The sequence below is a fragment of the Gigantopelta aegis genome, chromosome 6 (genome assembly GCF_016097555.1).
Source record: "Gigantopelta aegis isolate Gae_Host chromosome 6, Gae_host_genome, whole genome shotgun sequence".
NCBI lineage: Eukaryota > Metazoa > Mollusca > Gastropoda > Neomphalida > Peltospiridae > Gigantopelta > Gigantopelta aegis.
The window spans coordinates 8196253-8221554 of NC_054704.1; the positions used below are offsets into that span (position 1 = coordinate 8196253).

Here is a 25302-nt window from a genome sequence, read left to right on the forward strand (position 1 = left end):
GTAATCTGTAATCTGTACGAACTCATATCATAATGTGTAATCTGTACGAACTCATATCATAATGTGTAATCTGTACGAACTCACATCATAATGTGTAATCTGTACGAACTCATATCATAATGTGTAATCTGTACGAACTCGCATCATAATGTGTAATCTGTACGAACTCATATCATAATGTGTAATCTGTAATCTGTACGAACTCATATCATAATGTGTAATCTGTACGAACTCACATCATAATGTGTAATCTGTACGAACTCACATCATAATGTGTAATCTGTACGAATTCACATCATAATGTGTAATCTGTACGAACTCGCATCATAATGTGTAATCTGTACGAACTCATATCATAATGTGTAATCTGTACGAACTCGCATCATAATGTGTAATCTGTACGAACTCATATCATAATGTGTAATCTGTAATCTGTACGAACTCATATCATAATGTGTAATCTGTACGAACTCATATCATAATGTGTAATCTGTACGAACTCACATCATAATGTGTAATCTGTACGAACTCACATCATAATGCCGGTTTGGACTAGTAAATATTGATCATTGTGAATGTAAAGTTAGGAGTTAATTTATAAAGTACCTAAGAAACACGATTTTTATTGTCTTTAATAAATTAACTTTTAAAAGGATTAACATGGATGGATACATGCATACAGACACGCATGCACGTATACAGACACATACACGTATACACGTATAAAAGAATCAAACATGCATGAATATATACACTAGTAGACGTACACGAATATAAAAAGACACACATGCACGTACGGACACACATATTGGACAATTTATCTATGACACGTGCACCCATAAAACTAGACACACAACCATACATATACACAGACATGCACGCATATAAACAGACACACATGCACGCATATAAACAGACGCATATAAACAGACACACATGCACGCAGACACAATTATCTATGACAATATTTTGATATATTTGCTTGATTTGAAGATTTGAAGATTGAAGTTGTGGATGTATCAGGCTCAGACGTAAAGAAGGTCGTTTACAATGAGGAATCATTACAAAACACGGTGTCCATTCCAATAGCCTCTCTCAAAAACGCCAGCAAAGGTATGTAATATAACAAAACACATGTAATAGAAACATTTAAAAGTGTGTAATAGAAACATTTAAAAGTGTGTAATACAAACGTTTAAAAGTGTGTAATACAAACTGTATCATTCATGACGAATACGAATCTGGTATTACCATATGCAATACTGTTTATCTGCACGAAAGTGATTTCAATAGAGAAAGTGTTTTCTTTGTTTTTATTTAACAAAACCATAAGACCACATTGATTTATTAATCATCGTTTATTAGATGTCAAACATTTGGTAATTCTAATAATAGTCTTAGAGAGGAAACCCGCTACATCTTTCCATTAGTAGCAAATGATATTTTGTATGCACCACCCCACAAACAGCATAGTACGTGCCACGGCCTTTGATATACCAGTCGTGATGCACGTGTTGTGATTGGGAAAAACCCAATCAGATAATTGGTCCGCTGAGGTGATTCGATCCTATGACGCAAGCATCGCAGGTGCTCTACCGACTGAACTAGATGCAGCCCCCCTTTTAAATTTTTCAGTGATTTTATTTTTTATTTATCTGTGTGTGCAGGGGAAGGGTTTTGGGGTCGAAACCACAAGTTGGGGGGTTTTAAGTATATTTTCGGAAGGAGCATAATTCTAACACGCCCCCTCCCCCCCCCCCCCCCCCCCCCCCCCCCACCCCCATAAACGTTGCTCCCAACAGTCCAGACCTTCTCCTGCATACATTCCTACACATGTGTCTACTGGAAGGCATAATCTATAGATAAATACGTATTACAACTTATATAACATTTAGTGTAAATATCTTAAAATATCAGTGAAATAAAAGTGTCATCAGTCACTCAGTGACGATAACAAATTTTAAAGTGAAAATTTCACCATTTCACTCTAAAATGTGTTATCGTCACTGTAGAAAGTATTATCTTCACTGTAAGAAAGCCGGAACTATTTTGCTGTTGGCATTTAAAAAACAAAAGTAAATTGCGAAAAGTTATACAATAAATAGAAAATGTTATGTTTTTTGTCAGATATGATTTATATCTCATCTTGTGAAGTTTGCAATCATATCACACTTGTCGCAAGCGCGACTCATGAGATATGATTGCAAACTTCACTCGATGAGATATAAATCATATTTGACAAGCGCGACTCATGAGATACGATTGCAAACTTCACTCGATGAGATATAAATCATATTTGACAAGCGCGACTCATGAGATACGATTGCAAACTTCACTCGATGAGATATAAATCATATTTGACAAGCGCGACTCATGAGATACGATTGCAAACTTCACTCGATGAGATATAAATCATATTTGACAAGCGCGACTCATGAGATACGATTGCAAACTTCACTCGATGAGATATAAATCATATTTGACTAAACACATGAAATATCCTCTATGTATTATACATCTGAGGTTCCTGGATATGTCCTCTTCACCATAGTTGTTATTTTGCAGACGGTTTGGCTAAAGTTGTCTTTATGACACATTACAAGATGGCCGATCTGCTGGACGATTCGACACCGTCTGGAGACAAGGATTCCACGAAACCCAACAAGATTGCGAGTTCGATCCTCAGCATATCACTGGGCACTGAAAGAATCAAACTGGTGGAACCTGTCACTTTTACCATGAGGCTGGTCAAGGTGAGCTTCTCAAATACTTGCCACGCACAGTCACACAAGAGTGGATCCACAATCTGTAAATGAGGGGTAAGGGACGAAGGAGATTAATATATTATTTCTTGTTTAGAAAAAACTTTATTTTTCCACAGACTGAAAATACGATTACGCATACACGGATCCCAGGGGGTGGATCCAAGAAGGAGCCAAGTGACGCCTCCCCTCTAAAAATATTCAAGTACTCGGGTTTTTTCCTCTCTTTTAAAATTAATTTTATTTATTGGGACGACCTTTTGACGAGCTGGTTCATGTGCCCTTTTCCCTGGCAAAATATTTCGTGGATCTGACCCTGGATTCCTGGTCTTACCTAGAAAAAATTGTCCCTTTCGTAGCTGAGAGAGAGAACCGACACACCGAACAACTGGATTGCACATTAGGCCCACTACAAAACATTTGTAAATTATTGATGTTGTAAATCTAGCTGGTTATGCATCAGGGTTATACTGCAATGCGTTGTGCTATTTTGTGGTCATCAAAGCTGTTGCGTTGTCATAATTTATATCTGTTTTATTAAAAAAATGTGTATGTATGTATGTATGTATGTATTGATGTATGAATATCTATATATTGTATGTATGTCGAGGTTGACTGTTACATACATAGATATTAACGCACTGGCGCAGGGGATAATTAAATCCTTTCTGGTCTCACAAATTGTCCCATGCCGTTGCTGGGACTCGAACCTATGGCACCGAATCGGCCGCAAATTGCTGAATAACCACGATGCGTTCTGAGCTATCCAGGCATCCTGTATGTATGTATGTATGTATGTATGTATGTATGTATGTATGTATGTATGTATGCATGCATGCATGTTATTTTTAATTTTATTTTTTTATTTATTTTATTATTATTTTATTATTGTGATATTTATTGCAATTATTGTTGTTCTTAGTTATTTTTTAATTACATTAATGATGATGATGATGATGATGATTATTATTATTATTATTATTATTATTATTATTATTATCATCATCATTATAACTTTTATCATTATTATTATTGCAGAAATTACCGCCTAAAATGATGCCACTCTGTTCTTTCTGGGATATGGAAGAGTAAGTGTTTTTAATTACAGTATTAAGCAATTGTTTACACTTGTTTACGTAATAGATATAACACCATAGAGTTTGCAGATTAGTCTTTCTAAAATAGTCTCACACCGGAATTTACTCCTTTCAAGTCACTGCATGGACATTTAGAAATATAATCAGTCACTTATAAGTGAAGCGATATTTCGGAAGTATAAGTGTTGTTTAAAGGTGCGTTATCACAGTTTGATTTGTAGTAACGAATTGTAGTTTACAGTTACATGTATCGTACAGCCTATTTACAGAGAAATTCTTAACGGTAGTAACGAATTGTAGTTTACAGTTACATGTATCGTACAGCCTATTTACAGAGAAATGCTTAACGGTTACCTACAGTATCTGCTTCCGACAGGGGCGGGACGTAGCCCAATTGTATGGCTCTCGCATGATGCGTGGTCGGTATAGAATTAACCCCCGTTGTTGGGCCTATAGGGCTATTTCTCGTCCTATTCAATGCACCACGACAGGTCTATCAAATGTCGTGGTATGTGCTATCCTGTTTGTGGGATGGTGCATATAAAAGATCCCTTGCTACTAATGGAAACATGTAGTGGATTTACTCTCTAAGACTATATGTCAAACTTACCAAATGGTTGACATCCAGTAGCCGATGATTAATAAACCAATGTGTTCTAGTGGTGTCGTTAAATAAAACAAACTATTACTAAACGAACTAATTACAAACAAGCTACTATTAACAAAGAATTTTAATTTCCTCGTATAAGTAACACACGCTAGTTGTTAAACACTTCGACGTATTTTCTTTATTTAAGCCGTTGACATTAACCTACCCTCATGAAAGCATGATTGTGACCAGATTGGAACATAAGACTATGGTTACTCATTATTATTTGTTCCGGAATTGGAATCTCTTCCTTCATGGTACTCAGTTTGAAGGTGTGGAAACTCTAAAGGTTGAAAAACTAAATGATGGTTGCTAGGCAAAGCCAGAAGCGTCCTGTTTTGCTGGCACCAGTAGCTTGAACTATAATTGGGCCAAAACGTTTCTTGTGGTGGGCTTTGCGACACCACTAGAGCACATTGATTTATTAATCATAGGCTATCGCATGTCAAAAATTTGGTAATTTTGACATATAGTCAGAGAGGAAACCCGCTACTTTTTTTTATTAGTAACAAGGGGTCTTTTATATGCACCATCACACAGACAGAATAGCACATACCACAGCCTTTGAAATACCAGTCGTGGTGCACTGGCTGGAACGAGAAATAGCCCAATGGGCCCACTAACGGGGATAGATCCCAGACTGACCGCGCATCAAACGAGTGCTTTACTACTGGGCTACGTCCCCCACCCACCCCCACCCCCACCCCCCACCCCCGACTCTCCCCACTAAAATATACCACTACGGTATATGACATAGGTGATTACTATGTTCGTAATGACTCAAAGGGGCGGTCTAGATAATTATGGTGGATTGCCCGATGATTTCAGAATTGGCTCTAATGGGAAACGTGAACTTGTCCGGATACAGCGTGTGTGCACAATGTGCCATCATCGTGTAACAATACAGCGTGTATGCACTATGTGTCATCATTGTGACAAATCGGAAGAGATACTTTGTATCAAAGTTAATCATGTTCTAATGTGCTTCCTCATTGACACTGGTACGGAACAGAACTCTAAATGCTACCGCCGGTAGACCAACCGAGATATTTTTCATGTTCCACAAAAGGCCGTAATACATCGCTCGCTGTTGAGTTACTGCTGTAAGTAGCGGTACCTAGTGAATATTATATTATCTCGCTGTCAAGATACACGATTTACGGTAGCAGCATAAAGTAATAGCTAGGTTGTCTGGGCTTATTTCATTATCATCAGATGATTTATATTCAAAATATGGATAAATAAAATAAAATAATAAAATGTTTATATAACATATAGTTAATGCTCGTATCTAGAAGAAAACAAACTTCTGATATAAAACATAATCCATGCTCGTATCTCGAAATTCCACAACATTGATGTGGGTTGTTCTATATGTATATATTAAAAAGGATTTCTGGTTGAATTATTTAGCTGTGAAATCTCCACTCCAAGTGGCTTTGCTCCAAATATGTCAAGTACCTATCCGTTACCTGTATTACGTTATCTCATATGCAATACACGTTTAATCGCTAGGGTTATAAAAACGTCTTTTAACATGTGGTATACGTTGGTAAGATTCCAATATGGATCTGAGCGATAAGGTATCATCGTTCATTTCTGGTAGGCTTATTACGGAAGTTACTGCAAAATACCTGCAGCTGAGGACAAATATTATCTGTGCTTCTATTTTAATAAATGAGAACTAAAATTGAAGATAACTAAACTGGCGGTTCATACGCACTTCCTGGGACATTAAAAAACATTTCTTTTAAAGTCGCAGACCCAGGTTTCAACCCATAAAAATGGACACTAAGTTTCGTTAATCTACAAACCTGTAACACATTTGAATAAAGTTGCAACATGGACACTAAGTTTCGTTAATCTACAAACCTGTGAAACAAGAGTCTGTGCGATTGATACAGGGAAATGTCCTTTAAAATTGCATATAACTGTATCCATAGCCGTTACTTCTCAGACGCTCGAGTGGTTTTTTTAAAATATAAAAAATGCATTTAATGGTATTAGAAACACCAGGATGTCCAGAAACACTTCGGTATTACGGAAATGGATAATTTAAAAAATAAATGTTTAAGTAATATTTGATTTCAGTTATAATAAACGGCTCTAATAGTGTAAAATATGCCTTAGTGTTTAAAAACTAGAGTCTGTCACTTTGACTATAAACATGGGTAGTAAAACATGCAGGTCATGACTCGTCCGTCTATTACTCCCACCCACCTATTCACTTTTTCATTTTTCTTTCTTTATTTAAGTTGACATAAGTGTAATTTCTCTATTCTCAGTTACCCCGGAAGTTGGTCTCAAGAAGGCTGCCAGTTGGCTCATGGGAACAGCACACACGTGACCTGTCAGTCCGACCACCTCACCAACTTCGCTATTCTCATGGACGTGCAGGGGATCAAGGTGAGCCGTGCAGCGTGCTAAACCACGACAACAATCATTTTTAATTAGCACAAAACTCTCATTTATAGGCATACATACGGGGAAAAGCATTTCGTGGGTATAACACGAAGACACAAATATGACAGGTGTTACAGAACAGAGCTAAGGATAGATAGATTACAGATGATGACTTACTGTTATATCGAATAGTATTGAACAGTGTAGTTTTTTTATTTCACAGGCATTGAAGAAGTTTCCAAACTTTCGAATTTTCATAATATTTTGAACGATTGCAATCTTAAAATGAATCTGCTTATAAACAGAAGGATGTTTCCAACAAATAATATGATTTGGTGTGTCTGCTAAATGGAGATTGCAGAACAATGTAAAATAGAATTCGCCCTGTACCTCTAATGTGTTCTTGATTATTATATACCTGTTCAGCGTTCCCTTCATATTGACTAAATATATAATTATGGAATAAAACGCACTATTGTGGAGGTATTATGGTTGATTGGTCTGTGTGTGGGCGGGGGTGGGGTATAATTGATATGGGGGGGGGGTGTTTGTTTTGGGGGGGTTTGCCATAATTATGAGAAAAACGTATTCATGTGGGGGTATTACTGTTGATTTTAACGATACTTATGAAATAAAACGTATTCGTGTGGGGGTATTACTGTTGATTTTAACTATACTTATGGAATAAAACGTATTCGTGTGGGGGTATTACTGTTGATTTTAACTATACTTATGGAATAAAACGCCCCTATACTTATGGAATAAAACGTATTCGTGTGGGGGTATTACTGTTGATTTTAACTATACTCATGGAATAAAACGCATTCGTGTGAGGGTATTACTGTTGATTTTAACTATACTCATGGAATAAAACGCATTCGTGTGGGGGTATTACGGTTGATTTTAACTATACTCATGGAATATAACGCATTCGTGTGGGGGTATTACTGTTGATTTTAACTATACTCATGGAATAAAACGCATTCGTGTGAGGGTATTACTGTTGATTTTAACTATACTCATGGAATAAAACGCATTCGTGTGGGGGTATTACTGTTGATTTGAACTATACTCATGGAATAAAACGCATTCGTGTGGGGGTATTACGGTTGATTTGAACTATACTCATGGAATAAAACGCATTCGTGTGGGGGTATTACTGTTGATTTGAACTATACTCATGGAATAAAACGCATTCGTGTGGAGGTATTACGGTTGATTTGAACTATACTCATGGAATAAAACGCATTCGTGTGGGGGTATTACGGTTGATTTTAACTATACTCATGGAATAAAACGCATTCGTGTGGGGGTATTACTGTTGATTTTAACTATACTCATGGAATAAAACGCATTCGTGTGGGGGTATTACTGTTGATTTTAACTATACTCATGGAATAAAACGCATTCGTGTGGGGGTATTACGGTTGATTTTAACTATACTCATGGAATAAAACGCATTCGTGTGGGGGTATTACTGTTGATTTTAACTATACTCATGGAATAAAACGCATTCGTGTGGGGGTATTACTGTTGATTTTAACTATACTCATGGAATAAAACGCATTCGTGTGGGGGTATTACGGTTGATTTTAACTATACTCATGGAATAAAACGCATTCGTGTGGGTTGGGGGTTGGGGCGGGACGTAGCCCAGTGGTAAAGCACTCGCTTTATGCGCGGTCGGTCTTGGGTCGATCCTTGTCGGTAAACCCATTGGGCTACTTCTCGTTCGAGACGTGGTATGTGCTATCCTGTTTGTGAAATGGTATATATAAAGGATCCTTTACTACTAATCGAAACATGTAGCCGGTTTACTCTCTAAGACTATATGTCAAAATTACCAAATGTTTGACATCCAATAATCGATGATTAATAAATACATGTGCTCTAATGGTTTCATTAAACAAAACAGACTTGAACTTTTGTGTGGGTTTATAACAGGTTGTCGGGTATCAAGACTGTAAGATATGGGCAGTTAAAACGTTTCTCCAGCTACACTATAGAGGCATTTCTAAGCGAAAACGTCAGTTTGTTTTCTTTAACGACACATCTAGGGCCAATTGGTTTATTCATCGTCAGCTACCGGTTGTTATATATTTGATGATTCTGTCGTATAGTCTTAGAGAGGAAACCCGCTACATTTCCCATTAGCAACAACGGGTCTTTCATATGAAATTTCCCACAGACAGCACAGCACATACCACAGCTTTTAATGTACCAATCGTGGAGCACTGGTTTAGACGAGAGAGGGGACCAGTCAGAGAAAGTTCTAAAGTGAAAAAGAGCTTCGTACCTAATATGCTTTGCTTTAAACTTTGCTTTTGGTTTTGCCAGACAAACAAGGCCGAATTCACGAAGCCCGTGTTTTCTTCAATCCGTGTTAATGTCTGTAGTTACACGCGTGTAAGACATGAACAGGCTTGGTAGATGTCTGTAGTTACACGCGTGTAAGACATAAACAGGTGTTCAATCCGTGTAGATGTCTGTAGTTACACGCGTGTAAGACATAAACAGGTGTTTAATCCGTGTAGATGTCTGTAGTTACACACGTGTAAGACATAAACAGGTGTTCAATCCGTGTAGATGTATGTAGTTACACGCGTGTAAGACATAAACAGGTGTTCAATCCGTGTAGATGTCTGTAGTTACACGCGTGTAAGACATAAACAGGCTTGGTAAATTCGGCACACATTCTCCGTCAGCTTTTCCAAATCTGATACGGCTGGCTACAACAACAAAATACGCCAAAACGTGTTTCCCACGTTCTCGACTGTTCAAATCGACGAGCACACTAATAAATGTGAAAATTATGCCTTAAGAAAACAAGGTTTGGTGGCTGTTATAAAAAAAATAACAGTCTATTCCTGCATAAACCATAAACCACATGGCAGCTAGTCTCTGGAAGAGAGCGGACTTTTTAATCTTCAATGTCATCATTGCCTAGATCTCTACCGGAAAGAAAAACAGCACCTGACCTATATGCCAAGGCGTACACCTGTAAATGCATATACACATCACAAAAACATCTTCAGTACATGCATACATCACACACAAATTACCTCTTCGGTTTTTGTTTATGCCCTGCACATGCATACATCACAAAAACAAGTTATCTTTTCTGTTTGCATATGCATGGGTTACTGAATATTTTCGGAATGTTAATAAACATAGATGTAGCTGCAGATATATGTAATATATGGTGAGTGTTTCCATGTTCGCGTGTGTGCAGCTGTATTATCGGATCATTGTTACACCTGTGTAACACACAGTCACATACGGGTGTATTTCATTGATATGTGCCGAATCCTCGGTGAGACGCGATCGGTCGGAGGGTGATCGTTCGGAGGGTGCCTCGATCTCCATGGACTCGGTTGTTTCCGTTCCAACCAGTTCTCCACGACTAGTACATCAAAGGCAGTGGTATACACTGTCTCGCCTATGGGAAAGAGCATATAAAAAGTTCCTAGATGATTTTTCGTTAGGAGTAGCCTGTGTTGCAGCACTTGTTAGATATCAACCATAATACACCAAAGTGTCGAACTAATCACGTACGTTAGACACCAAATAGTCCTAGTTTAAAAGTTGACCAGCTGTCATTAAGCAGAGAGCCCACCCCCACCCCTATCTCTCTGTCTGTCTGTCTGTCTGTCTCTCTCTCTCTCTCTTTCTCCCTCTCTCTCTCTCTCTCTCTCTCTCTCTCTCTCTCTCTCTCTCTCTCTCTCTCTCTCTCTCTCTCTCTCTCTCTCTCTCTCGCAAACTGTTATCACTGTTATTATTCGAGCCTAAATAAACGTATGAATAGGCTTAGTGTGAAACGTGTTTAGGTGTTAAACTAATATACCTTTCTGTTCCATACCATGTCGAAAGGTCAAATATAATGTAAAAATAGACAAGATAACAGTATTTATATGACGAGTAATGATGGTGTATGGAAGTGTGGTCACTTTGGTATAGTGTCCCTATGATAGATAGTAGGATTGAATCTCATCGGGGATTTGTTCCTCTCAGAAATGAGCCGCTTGACCCTCACTTTAAGGGTGAGGGGTGATAGTATTTATATCCGTGGTGTTTATGTTGATTGATACGCTGCAGGTAGGAGATTTAGCCACATATATTACTATTATCATCAATGGCATTTGATTTGGTAGTATACACCCTTAACTGAAACATGATACGTTTTTGTCTGTGTCTTTAGTATAATACATTTAAACGATTTGGACATTGATAATAGTTTTTTTGTTTTGATTCCATACGTCGTGAATCAGTCTGTTAGCATATCGGCTACAAATTGATGATGATGATCATGATCATGATCATGATGCTTCGGGTCTACCCATTCACTGACTGGGTTTTTCCACGTCCCAACCAGTGTCCCAAGACTGCGGGAAAAGGCCGTGGTATGTGATATCCTGTCTGTGGGAAAGTGCACAAAAAAGATCCCTTGTTGCATGTAAAAGATCCCTTGCTTATCCATGGGAAAATGTGGTGAATTTCTGCTTAAGACTGTGTCAGAATTACCAAATGTTTAACATACAATAGCCGATGATTAATATCAGTGTGTTCTAGTGGTATCGTTAAACAAAATAAATTTTAATTTTCAAATACTTGGTTTTAACCGGTTCCGTAAAAATTAAATGGGTTACTTACAATTGAATGTGGCGTAACCCATAAAACTGTTTTACGCATTTCTTAGAATTGTCTGTGTACTTGAGGCGGGCTCTTTGGCTACTGGGTCTCATCTTGTTTCTTTCCATACGTGTGATGGAGTGACATTCGTAAACGGTTACTAGTGTTTACAGACAGGAGCTTCCAATAAGTCTTAGTTGCTTTGTTCACGAAACAGAAGCTATCGAGAAGCAGATAAACTTTGGCAAGTACTGATTGTCGTATCGCGGATAATCGGTCCTGCTGGCCGCGAAATGGCGGCAGAAATAGCAAGTTTTTTATTTAAGAAAAACTACATCTTGACGCTTTGTTGTGATAGGACGGCCAGCAGATGTACAATGAGACTATGCTTGGCAGTTTAGGTTATCGGAGAGGGTACAAGAGGCGAGAATTGTGTTTGTTGTACGTTTTTCTCTTTGGTTATTTTGAAGAGTTTGGGACATTCTCTGGGGGAGGGTTTCTTTTTTAGATTATTTTTGTTCGTGTGTTTAGTTTTTAGTTGTTGTTGTTGTTTTTTGGGTGTGGTTTTTAAAAATGTTTTTGTTGTTGTTTTCACCGCCTCTCATACCCAACTCCAAGACTGTCTCCTAAATAACTATCTACGTAAGGCTGAGTGATTTTGTTTGTTTGTTGCAGGTAATTTAGGTTCGTGCTTATACAAAAACCCTCTTGAAATCCTATAAATAAAATAGTACCTGCTATTGTATGGGAAATAGTCTATGAAAGCCTCGAGCCTACACTTTACAGTTTTATAAACACACGATCAACATGTGTATTTCTGTAAGCTGCAAGATAAAAGTTTTTATGGGACATCTATTTTCCTCCTCGCCCCTTAAAGATTCCCATATCAACAGCTGTGTCTTAGTAAAGCTTTGTGAATGATTTGCTATAACAATTTATTTTAACACGCATGCCGTTTTATATGGGTGGAGATGGGGTTTTTGCTCAAATGTTGTTAGTATTATTTTATGTTAATAATAGTGAAGATAGTGGTGGTGATGATGATGATGATAGTGATACTGGTGGTGGTGATGATGATGATGATAATGGTGGTGGTGGTGAAAATTATGATAATGATGGTGGTGGTGGTGATGATGACGATGATGGTCATGATGATGGTGATAATAGTGGTGGTGGTGGTGGTGATGATGACAATGACGATGGTGGTGATAATAGTGGTGGTGGTGGTGATGATGATGATAATGAGAACGAGGATGATGATGGTGATGATATTGATAATAGTAGTGATGATGATGATGTGATGATGATGATGGTGGTGGTGGTGATGGTGAATAAAGGTAATTTTGTACAAAATATATATAGATGATTTAGTAAATTAGTAAGGTGACCGTTATAAAACAGGTAGCTGTTTGATAGAAGTGGTCTTTTATGTATTTTTGTATATAATTTATGTAGTTTTGTATATCTTTATAAATGCCTCGATTGACCTGGCTCCTGCTCCATAATATGTAACTCACCTTGTGTTGCAGATGCACGTGGTGCACTCAGCCATCCTGCAGTTCATCACACTGGTCGGCTGTGTCATATCGATGATCTGTCTCTTCGTCTGCTGGCTCACATTCCAGTGTCTGGGGTAAGTAACTGATACGTTTTACATATTTATCGTAAGTAACATTCATTTTACATATGTATGGTAAGTAACTGATTAATTTTACATATTTATGGTAACTGATTCATTTTACATATTTATGGTAAGTAACCGATTCATTTTACATATGTATGGTAAGTAACTGATTCATTTTACATATGTATGGTAAGTAACTGATTCATTTTACATATGTATGGTAAGTAGTCGATAACTTTTACATATTTCGGGTGAGAGGTTTTACCTTTACATATTTTGGGTAAGTAGCTGACACCATAATTATCAACGCTAGTGTAACACATTTGTCGAATTTCGACTAGTAACTAATTTATATTGACTAGTAACTAATGTTTTCACTTAGTGCAATATATATAACTTTGGTGTTCCATATGAAACAGAGCTAAGAGATTATCGCAAGAAGTTATGTAAAAACTGAGTTGGTAAATTGGTTCAAACTAGGCTTGGTAGTGGCATCCCTGCCACAGAGAGTAGAAAGGATGTTTTGTCTTGGCGAGTGGCAGTCCTCTTGTAGACAGTATGACGGTGTATCTCCCTGGCGAGTGGCAGTCCTCTTATAGACAGTAGGAAGGATGTATTGACCATAGAGTGGCAGTCCTCTTGTAGACAGTAGGAAGGATGTATTGACCCGGATAGTGGCAGACCTCTTGTAGACAGGAAGGATGTATTGACCCGGAGAGTGGCAGTCCTCTTGTAGACAGTATGAAGGATATATTGACCCATAGAGTGGCAGTCCTCTTGTAGACAGTAGGACGGATGTATTGACCCGGAGAGTGGCAGTCCTCTTGTAGACAGTTAGGAAGGATGTATTGACTCGGAGAGTGGCAATCCTACACAATAGGAAGGATGCATCGTCATAGAGTGGGAGTGTTGACTTCCTACACACAGTATGAAGGATATAGTTCTGGATAACGGCAGTCCTCTTGTAGACAGTTTTAAGGATGTATTGTCCGCGATAGTTGGTTCTCTTACAGACAGTAGTAAGATGTTTGAGAGTGGCAGTCTTCCTATAGGCACAGTAGGAAAGTTTTATCGTTCTGAATCAGGGCGGTCTTCTTACAGGCACAGTAGGAAAGCTGTATCGTCTAGGATAGTGGCAGTCTTCTTACAGACACTGTAGGAAGGATGTATTGTCTTGGAGAGTGGCAAACCTATAGGCAGTAGGAAGGATATATCGCCCTGGAGAGTGGCATTCCTCCTGTAGCGAAACACCTACCAGCGATTCATGGGAGCAATCACGACCTTCTCGAAACATCTTTTTAATTCTGCTTTATACCAATATACGATCTTGAATGCAGTAACTGTTTCTTCCTTCAGATTTACTAGTTCATTAATACGGGAATAATACAGTTCGTAAGTGCAATATGTACAGCACATGTATAATACGATGTTTACGGTTATTTCCAATGAGTAACAAATATTATATTCCACAGGAGTATTCAAGGAGAACGCAACAGTATCCACAAGAACCTAGTGGTTTGCCTGTTCTTCGCCGAGGTTCTGTTTCTTACTGGCATCAACAGGACAGAGAATCAGGTAGTTGTTAACAGACTCTGTATTGTCATTTATAAGATCGTCTCCAACTTGTAAACATAGACCAGGATCCTTAGGTTAAACCTGAAACAAATTGGTAAAACAAGCTCAAATTTTCTGAAAACCAGTGTTTCGACACTTTCTTTGCGTTGGTACTATGTAACGACTGGTATGTCAAAGGCCGTGATATGTGCTATCCTGTCTGTCGGATGGTGCATATAAAAGATCACTTGCTACTAATGGAAAACTGTAGCGGGTTTCCTCTATATGACTGTGTCAAAATTACCATATGTTTGACATCCAGTAGCCGATAATTAATAAATCAGTGCGCTCTAGTCATGTCGTTAAACAAAACAAACTTCCTTTTTTTTGTTCTATGTATGCTTGCAAAGATATGCTAAAATAGAGAATGCTGGCCATATTGGAAGTCATCTTGAATTCCTGTGTTAGGTCTTCAGGGATTCGCCGGTACTTTTAGTCTGTGGTTTGTCAAACTCTAGGACAACTTTTCTGAAAAGTTCAGCGTGTTACCAATTTGTTTCAGGGTTGGACTATTTTGAGCTATTACTCCCGGACTAACAATGGCTGTACTAGCACCGGTTTCGGTACGCATATCCCATTACATGTATCATTGTTTCATATTGCAGTTCACCGAACAATAGTCTCCTTGAACTCTATGGGGGCGGAATGTAGCTCAGTGATAGAGCGCTCGTCTGAGGTGCAGTGGGCCGCAGGATCGATCGCTCTTAGTGGAAGATGCTACAACCTGGGATGGGGGGGGGGGGGGGGGGGGGCGGGGTGATTGTAACCAAGGCGTATTTACGCGTGTTATATGACTCAGGCAGTGATTAGTTTATCAATAAAATAGAATAGATGTTTAACGACACCCCAGCACGAAAAATACATCGGCTATTGGGTGTCAAACTTAGTTGATCAAATGTTATTACGTATGCCTAATAAATAAATGCACGCACTTATATTTAGTGTAGTTATGCAAGGTTCATTGTCTGTTGGAACTAGTACGAGGAAGGCCCTTCTGGTTTAAACACTAAACTGTGAAACTTTGCTAAATTAAACATTGCTGGTATAGCCATTATTCTAATCTTTTAAATTCCGTGTGATACCCCACTTTTCTTGAACAACGATTACATACAAGATGTCATTATCTTAAACTGTATATGTGTACAACATGGGTGTCGTGATACGCTGCTTATATCAGTTTCCATGGAAAATGTCAACTTTATCACCATGGGAACTGATATGATGTAATCATAATTGGTCCAATAAAACCGTATTATAAAAGCAAATGTTCAGTGAATGTCAGAGGTCAGACTCTTCAGAGATAATGTTGAACTAAGAGTTGGAGGAACAATTCTAGCGTGGTTTTTGTTTTAAAAGGCTGCATGCAACGGGGCCGGTGGCAAGTTCCTACTGGAAATTGTTTAATTGTACAGATACTGGTGTGCAATTTCTAGCTATTTTAAAACTGCCTTTCTTTGTTTTAAAACTAAAGTCAGTTTTATAAAACGATGGGTGTGGACACTCTTTTTCTTTAGTTTCCGACTGCACTAGAATGTTATTCATCATAATATTCAGCGCGAATCCAAAGGTTGGATAGCTGGGGTGCGCACCCCTATCCACGTTTAGACATGCCCGGAAAATCCAGTGTTTCAAGAGTGGATATGATGCCTTTATGTTTTTTAGTTGGAGAGATGAAATATCTCAGTAAGCGGAGTGTTTCTGGAAGGATTGTAATGTTAGTGTTGGCCTACATTAAAATACTGTAGGTGCCTTTTTCTTCAGTTACATCCTCCTTCCTAGAACACTCCAACATTCGCAGCTGTGATATAAGATTGTCATGGACCATCAACAATGACAGAACGTAAATTAACCGCCATGTTTTACTTAGATTTAACGTTACAGACACTGGCTCATTCTTTTCTTTTTAAAAGTTTATTCCATGGAATATAATTGCCACATTTACATTGCTTTACACTCACGTGGCTTCAGTATAATGAATAATACTGCAAATACAGAATATTATTCTAAAACCTTTATGCAGTTACAATGTAGGGACTAAAAATTCATGGAGGATATACACTGGCTTATTCTATTTTGTAGGTGGGTGATGGTAGAAAGATAGTAATAACAGACATAGTTCATTTATAGTTATACTCCATGCAAGATCCATTGTCCACTGTTCGTCGTTTGAGAAAAATAAACATATTGTGCAAAAACTGTTTTCCCTGATAAAAACGAATCACGTGACGCACTCAATACGATAAGAGATAACATTAGCATGGTTGCCTTCACATAAAGTACAGTCTGTTTCTTGTGCGTTATGTAACTAGTACCTGGTAATCTGCGTTAAACAATCATGGTGTTTTAAATTTAGAAAATACTGAGGCGGTAGGTTGGTCTGTTACTATCTGGGCGAGGATCAGATTCTGCGCCCAGGATATCCGCCACTGACGGTCGTATTACGTCACGGCAACCGCCCAATAACATGAATAAGTTGATAAAGTCATTAAAATTTTGTAAACAATACTTCCTAAACAACTGCTCGAAAGCAGGTCAAGTAGCAATCTTTATTTGGCATCTTGATTACATTTGCACACAACCAGTCAGGACAATGCTTTCTCATTGAAAACGCCGATACGTGAGAGTTTACATTATCCCATCAGTTTAACTTGGGTTTTTTTAATGAATCCCATATGGCGTTCATAAAATGGTGTCTGTACGTCATGTGAACATGTGTTTTATGCATCAGTTTGAAAAACGAATATTAAAAAATAAGAATTTCTTTAGACATGAACCGACGTTTGGCGGCTATACAGGGACCGATCAAAGAATTGTTAGCGAGGGTTTCCATACATCATAATTTTGAAAATATAATGCAGTATAAAATATATTAATTTTCTATTTCAAATAATCTTAAAAATCCCAACATTTCGTTTCAAAACTTTAATAATATGCAATATAAAAATTCAACCAAATATAATCCAGATACACCTTGCCGACCACTATGTTACATCCGACCTTCACTAAACAGGTAAACATTTGCTAAACAATGGATTTACCTGGAACTTCGATATTGGAGACGAAGGGTGTGCACCCGCAGCAATCAACCTTTGGATCCCTTCCTGGCTATATGTATGTCTGGTCTCATATAAAAACATGTTTACAAAGCATGATTATTTAAACATAGAACATTTTACACATCAACAGTATACAAACTGGAGGGAAAAGATACGATTTGTGAAATATACGCACAGTTCATATTTATTTGTACATCTGCGCCCTCTGTTGTTTTGGGCGCTGCGATACTGTGTGTTAATAAATATGTCAGTTCTGCTAGACGTTAGTAACACTAATATTTCCTTCTCGTTGCCAGCTGGCGTGCACGCTGATAGCCGCCGTCCTGCACTACTTCTTCCTGTGTATGTTCACGTGGATGCTGATTGAGGGGCTGCACATGGTGTTCATGCTCACGCAGGTGTTCGACGCTGCCAAGTCAAGACTTCCGTACTACTACATGGTCGCTTACGGTAAGTGACAGCGACGTCAACGTCGTTATATATATATATATATATATATATATGTGTGTGTGTGTGTGTGTGTGGGTGTGTGGGTGTGTGTGGGTGTGTGTGTGGGTGTGTGTGTGTGTGTGTGTGTGTGTGTGTAAAAACATCCATATCATATTATACCATACACCACGTGTTTGAAGACAGTGTATTCCAAAGAAATCAGGATACTAGAACAATAAAGTTGTTAGTGTTTTGAAACAGTCAGTACATTGTATGTTATACAATTGAACCTCTCTAAACCGGACACCCACATAAGAAAGTAAAAAAGACCGGTTTAAAGAGGTTATATTCTGTATTGATACTTTAAAAGGCATTGTTAAACTATTTGGTTTTGAGGGAATTCCGATTTAAAGATGGTCCGGTTTTGATGGGTTTCATTGCAATCAAGATAATTGTTCTTTGTTTGAATTCATTATTGTCAACTGCTTTCATCTAAAATAAACGTATGATGTTATGTTTTAATACTTCAAAATAAAACAGTCGGATAGCGCTCCGCTCCCCAGCGTTGAAATGAAAAATAATACATTTTCGTGTGGCCTGTATTAAGAGTGCAGCCAAAGAATGTCAACGAATGGTATGTAACGGTAAAACAATTGGATGTGGAAAGTCTATCCTAGAGAGTGCAGCTTTAAGACATGCCCGTATACCCATCCGTGTTATTTCTTTAATAGAATACAATAGATGTTTAACGACACCCCAGCACGAAAAATACATCGGCTATTGGGTGTCAAACTATGGTAAATCCAAAGAAATAAAGTGACGATCAACATCAATATAAAAAGTCAATAGTCAAGTAAAAACACAGTCTAAAGAATTGTGCAAAAAATACAAATATCCTAATCCTTCCTGCACTGCCTGTAGGAGGACTGCTACTCTCACAGGACTGGTGTTATTTTTTAATTGCAGATTATAAACAAGGTAATCAATCATTCATTCGGATGATTGGTGTATACCTCATCTCCACTGACTAATAACATAATGTACGTGACACCATGAATGGTTTCAGCGGGATTTACAGTTTTCACATTTAATTTTCGGTAGAACATCCCTTGTACGGAATTTCGTCTTCTGCATTTTTTGATCTTGAATAATCATGGAATTTGATGCTAAGCACTCGCATCAAATTATTTAGTGGTACAACAGTAGAAAGCAGAGTATCAAAACCTGAATACGTTTCTTCCGCCACATCCCAAGCCGTTTAAAAGCTACAAATCTAATTTATATTAATTATCAATATAATGTAATATATTAACACGATTGGTTTTGCAACATTGCAGGTGGCCCCGCCGCAGTGGTAGCTGTGTCTGCTGGGGCGTACCACCAGGGATACGGGACGGAGTTATAGTGAGTCATTCCTAACGTGTAACACGTTCTTCTAAACCCCGTTGTTGATATAGTATGTAAAACACAAAGCAACGTGCAGCTGTTCAGTGTGTACTACGAGTGTGGCAACATTGTAAAAACTGTTTGTAGAGCTTTCTGGTATATTGATGGAAAAAGTGTCAACGGTGAAGCATTTTAACAAAACGGTTACCAGTGGAAACTCAGAGATGGTTCACATCCCATTTTTGTCTTGTTTTTTCTTAATTTTTATATAATATATATAGATAGATAGATAGATAGATAGATAGATAGATAGATATAGATAAATATACATAGATAGATATACATAGATATACATACATACATACATATACGTACGTACGTACGTACGTACATACGTACATGTACATGTACATATGTACATATGTACATATACATACACATATACATATACATATATACACACACACACACACACCCACACACACACACACACACACACACACACACACACACACACACAACACTTATATATATTATATATTACAGTACTGGGTCCACCACTGGTTAGGTAATGTTGTTGCCTGTTGTACAAATATGTGTATAGTGATCAATCCATTGATCTACTGGGTTATTATCGGATATTATGTATCACGATAGTCAGATAGACTGTCAGACAGATGGGTATAATATAATTTCTTACACACCCGTTGGTGAGAAGGCAATGCGTTATTTTTGGTTACACATGGTTGTTAACACATGTACGTGCTCCTAGGTGATGACCACGTCACTAATGCAATACATCCAATAAAAAACAGCACGATCGAAATCGATTACACTGTGACGTATAGTTAAGCTGGCAATCATTTGTCTGTGACGCGTAAGTTAGCTATAAGTGCAAAGGCTGTAAATAACTTTTAGTCAAAAAAGATGTTAAAATTTTGCTTAAAACCTGGTTTCTTGAGGATATGTAAGAAATAGAATAATACATTCGTGTCCAATAAACTCGTTGTTTAAAAACGTATCAAACTCGCTTTCACTCGTTACAAACATTTTAAAATAAATGATATATAGCAGCCACTCATGTATTATTTTCTATATAATATAAATTAACTCAGTGCGCTATATACATATATAACATATTCATAATTATTGTGTTTGGTTTGTACTGAAAATATCTGACATTATTGTGTATGTTTTCAGCTGTTGGTTGACAACAGAACACTACTTCATATGGAGTTTCGCGGGTCCTGTTGCGGTCATACTCCTGGTGAGTGACTCGTTCTCAAAACAGCGGGCTTGTATCGCATGCATAAAGATACGTAGAGTCTGGGACATTTACTTCAATGTGGGTTTTTTTTCCAAAATGCATCGCTGACAACCACAATAACAGAGTAGTATGACCACCATTGTCTAATTTGGCCAGCCTAATACTTTATTCTGAGAGAAAACAAATTCAGGGAACTCCTGGTATGGGAGACTGAATTTAATTCACTGTTAGCATCGTAATGTAAATACAGAGATGTAATGTGCGATTGGATGTCAGGAATGTGAGACTGACTTCCACTAACACTACTGATGAGGGTTTTGGTTGTAGTCCCTTATTTCTTTCCAACAGTATAATATCTTGCCCACACTGATACACCTGTATTTATTGGGTGTATTGTTATTATATATTTTAATCACGCTGCCAACACTGAGGCTATTGTTTGTATAAAATATGTTTGATTAGACGGCAAGTGAACACAAAATATTGGTTCATTTGTGTTATTTTGTTACTGTTTTTCATTCTATATTCGTTTTTATATTGAAATAATGCATCTGTTATCTGTATATCTAGTTTAACGTTGTACGCGTGTCTGTATCTCTAGTTTAACGTTGTACGGGTGTCTGTATCTCTAGTTTAACGTTGTACGCGTGTCTGTATATCTAGTTTAACGTTGTACGCGTGTCTGTATATCTAGTTTAACGTTGTACGCGTGTCTGTATATCTAGTTTAACGTACGGGTGTCTGTATCTCTAGTTTAACGTTGTACGCGTGTCTGTGTATCTAGTTTAACGTTGTACGCGTGTCTGTATATCTAGTTTAACGTACCACGCGTGTCTGTATCTCTAGTTTAACGTTGTACGCGTGTCTGTATCTCTAGTTTAACGTTGTACGCGTGTCTGTATCTCTAGTTTAATGTTGTACGGGTGTCTGTATCTCTAGTTTAACGTTGTACGCGTGTCTGTATCTCTAGTTTAACGTTGTACGCGTGTCTGTATCTCTAGTTTAACGTACGCGTGTCTGTATCTCTAGTTTAACGTTGTACGCGTGTCTGTATATCTAGTTTAACGTTGTACGCGTGTAATGATTAGATGTTCTGTGTGCTGGTTTGTAATTAAGTGTGTTCTGTGACAGGCGAACGCTGTTATCCTGGTCTACACCATGAGCATGGTGTGTCGTCATTCGGAATACGTCATGAACACCAAGGAGAAGGACTCGGCCAACTTTCGGTGGGTATAAACAACAGTCTTTGTTTGGTACATGTACATCTCTATTTGGAAGGATACTGATTCTCCAGTTAGGCAGTGTAAAATATTTAGCATTAGTATTCCCTTTTTACCGTTACATTACACTTTTTTAAATTTAATACCGTTAACTAAAATAGCTGTAAAAAAGGCACTTTTAATATCTAAACTTAGCTGCTTGTTATTAACATTACCAAATCCGTCTGAATCATTTCAGAAAGAATTAAACAGTATACTGTTCAAGTTCGTATGGAACCAAACACCAGATAAAAAAAGAACAACTGTGCAAACCTGTTAAAGAGGGAGGTCTTGGAATGATAGATATATTTAGCTATGTTAAAGCTTTGAAGATTACATGGATACGGAAACTGAAGACAAAAGATCCTAAATGGAAACCAATTCTATTTGTATGTTTCCCGTAATCTAGCTTTATTTTGAAATTATTTTCCAAAGCTATGCATTAAAAATATAAATAGTTTATTTTGAAAAGACTGTATTAGTGCTTTTTATGATTCCTCTGTAGCTATTAAAGTAACAACGTTTGTAGACTTTTTATCAGAACCAGTTTTTTGCACTTCCCATATATAAATAAACAAGAAACGTTGTTTAAACGGAAATGGTCAGAAAAGGGTATTTCTCAGATTTGCGATTTTATCAATAAAAAGGTGAATTTTATAACTTAAAAGAATTTAATGAACTATACGAATTAAATGTGTGTTTCTTAGAATACTACGGAGTCATTAATTCACTCAGGTCATACTTAAAGAAACTGTAAATGACACGACTGGAGACAAACATATCTTTAGATGACTCGCCTGTTCAACGTAAACTCTGCTCTGTCCTGAAAGGCTCCAAATTATTTTATTATACATTAATGTTTTCTGATAATCAAAATACCGCTATGGCAAAATGACAATGTCATTTCACCATGGAGCTTAACTGGTCTACTATTTATCTAAAACCATTTATAACTACGCAGGAAACAAAGTTAAGATGGTTCCAATATAGAATAGTACACAGAATATTGACTAACACATTTGCCTATAAGTTGAAACTTGTGGATAGTGAAGCGTGTAGCTTTTGTTATAAAAGTAAAGAATCTATAATACATCTCTTTTGGGAATGTGATATTGTTCAAGAATTCTGGAATACATTTTTAAATTGGTTATTGGCATCTTGTAATCATATAATTAACCTAAAACTCTGTCTTGAACTTGTTATATTCGGACATAAGAAGAACATTATGACAGACACCGTCATTGATCTCTTATTACTTTCAGCAAAATATTTTATATATCGATGTAAAGTCCAAAAGATACAGCTAGAGATTACACATTTTAAATGTCAAATTAAACAAAGATACATTGTAGAAAAACATATATACTTCAGTAACAACAGTATCAATAAATTCTTTACTAAGTGGTCCATGTACCATTCTCTCTTTGAAAACATAACTTGATAATTCAAGTATTCAGTTATTTATTTATTTATAAGTATGTTACACCTTCCTCTTCCCCCCCCCCCCCCCCCCCCGACCAACAGTTCATACGTTAAAACATGAAATCTTAGTAACATAGGATCGCAGTACCTCAGAACTTTGCAAGACTGCACAGGAATTTAATATTTTTAAAATACCATATATATATATATGAAATATAAAGCGTTTTTTAAATAGTAACTACGTTTACATACATATGTATGTGAGTTAGTGAGCGAGTGTATGTGTGTGCGTGTGTGTGGTGGGGGTGTGAGTGCGTGTGTGTGTGTCAGTCTTTTGTGTTTTGTTTCTTCTTTTGTATTACCTTTTTAAAATTGTTATTATTATTAGTTTATTTATTTATTTATACTTATTATGTTGATTCCGGTAGTTAATCCCTCTTCGATAACCTAGAGTAACAAAAACCATAACAGTTTTTTTATTATTACATTTGTAAACCATTGTGTTATTATTTGTCTTGTTTTGTTTACATGATTCGTATAGTTTACATATATTAATATGAAAGTTTACTTAAAATCTAATAATTATGTCATGTGCTGGTGCTGTCCACGACTCATGTTTTGTCCTCAGCATGAGTTGTCTGTCATGTAAATGAGGGACTGGAATAAAAAAAAATTTTTTAAATATAATAATATGCCTAAATTATTAAAGTGACAGACCCTAGTTTTTAAACACTACGGCGTATTTTTCGCTATTAAAGCTGTTTTTGATCATTTATATCAGACATTACTTAATTGTATTGTTTATAAAAGTTATGGAGAAGATCTTCAGTCTATTTTAGAGAGTATTTCCCCGATTCAACGTATCAGACTCTTGTTTCACTCTACTGTAACTTTATCCAGAATCTGACATGCGTTACAGCTTGACAAATCGGCAGATTAAAGAAAAAGCACTTTAAACAAATATTGTTTTTCTTTGCCCTAGGACGTGGGTGCAGGGTGCGCTGTCGATGGAGGTGATGCTGGGTCTGACGTGGATCTTCGGCTACTTCTATATCAGCCAGGCCACGGTGGCGCTCGCCTACATCTTCACCGTCCTCAACAGTCTGCAGGGACTCCTCATCTTCTGCTTCCACTGTCTCCTCAACAGGAAGGTAACACACTCCAGTAGCGTTATTCAGATTCAGTCATAGTGACACACTCCAGTAGCGTTATTCTGATTCAGTCATAGTAACACTAACAGTAGCGTTTGTTAGTCATAAAGGGAGTAACACAGTTACACACATCACTAGCTTTACTCTGTCATAGAGGGGAATAACCTTTTTAAATTTAAACAGATTCCAACTCGAGTTGTGTCCCCTCAAAAAAGAGAGAAACGAACGCATTAAACAAATGAGGTAATATATTTTAAATTAATTTTAAGTTGCAAAAATCTCTATGAAACGGGTATACGGGATTTTATTAATGGTGCACGAAACATGCTTGGATTTGTTTTATGGAGTTTGATAAGTATTAATAAAAGAACGTTTTTCTAACAAAACGGGGCATACGCTCCCCAATGAATATGTGCCTAGAAAATGCATAGACTAATTAATGTTTAATAACAAAATATCACATGCTAAATATTGGCTATGTAATAATACTTTAACGTAACGAGGTGAATGTAATAAATTTGATCACGAAAATAAATGTGAGATATTGATTAAAC

At 37.2% G+C, this 25302-nt stretch overlaps 1 protein-coding gene across 3 annotated transcripts in view; it reads left to right on the forward strand.

Moving 5' to 3' along the window:
* Nucleotides 1-25302, forward strand: part of LOC121374213 (adhesion G protein-coupled receptor L3-like) — an 86731-nt gene that overhangs the window by 58497 nt on the left and 2932 nt on the right. For all 3 annotated transcript variants that reach the window (XM_041501208.1, XM_041501205.1, XM_041501206.1), the window contains 11 exons: nucleotides 994-1113; nucleotides 2566-2753; nucleotides 3801-3850; nucleotides 6794-6914; nucleotides 13070-13173; nucleotides 14637-14739; nucleotides 18131-18284; nucleotides 19601-19667; nucleotides 20850-20916; nucleotides 22048-22142; nucleotides 24580-24748. In XM_041501208.1, the coding sequence (XP_041357142.1) occupies nucleotides 994-1113; nucleotides 2566-2753; nucleotides 3801-3850; nucleotides 6794-6914; nucleotides 13070-13173; nucleotides 14637-14739; nucleotides 18131-18284; nucleotides 19601-19667; nucleotides 20850-20916; nucleotides 22048-22142; nucleotides 24580-24748 (1238 nt within the window). The remainder of the gene's footprint in view (nucleotides 1-993; nucleotides 1114-2565; nucleotides 2754-3800; nucleotides 3851-6793; nucleotides 6915-13069; nucleotides 13174-14636; nucleotides 14740-18130; nucleotides 18285-19600; nucleotides 19668-20849; nucleotides 20917-22047; nucleotides 22143-24579; nucleotides 24749-25302) is intronic.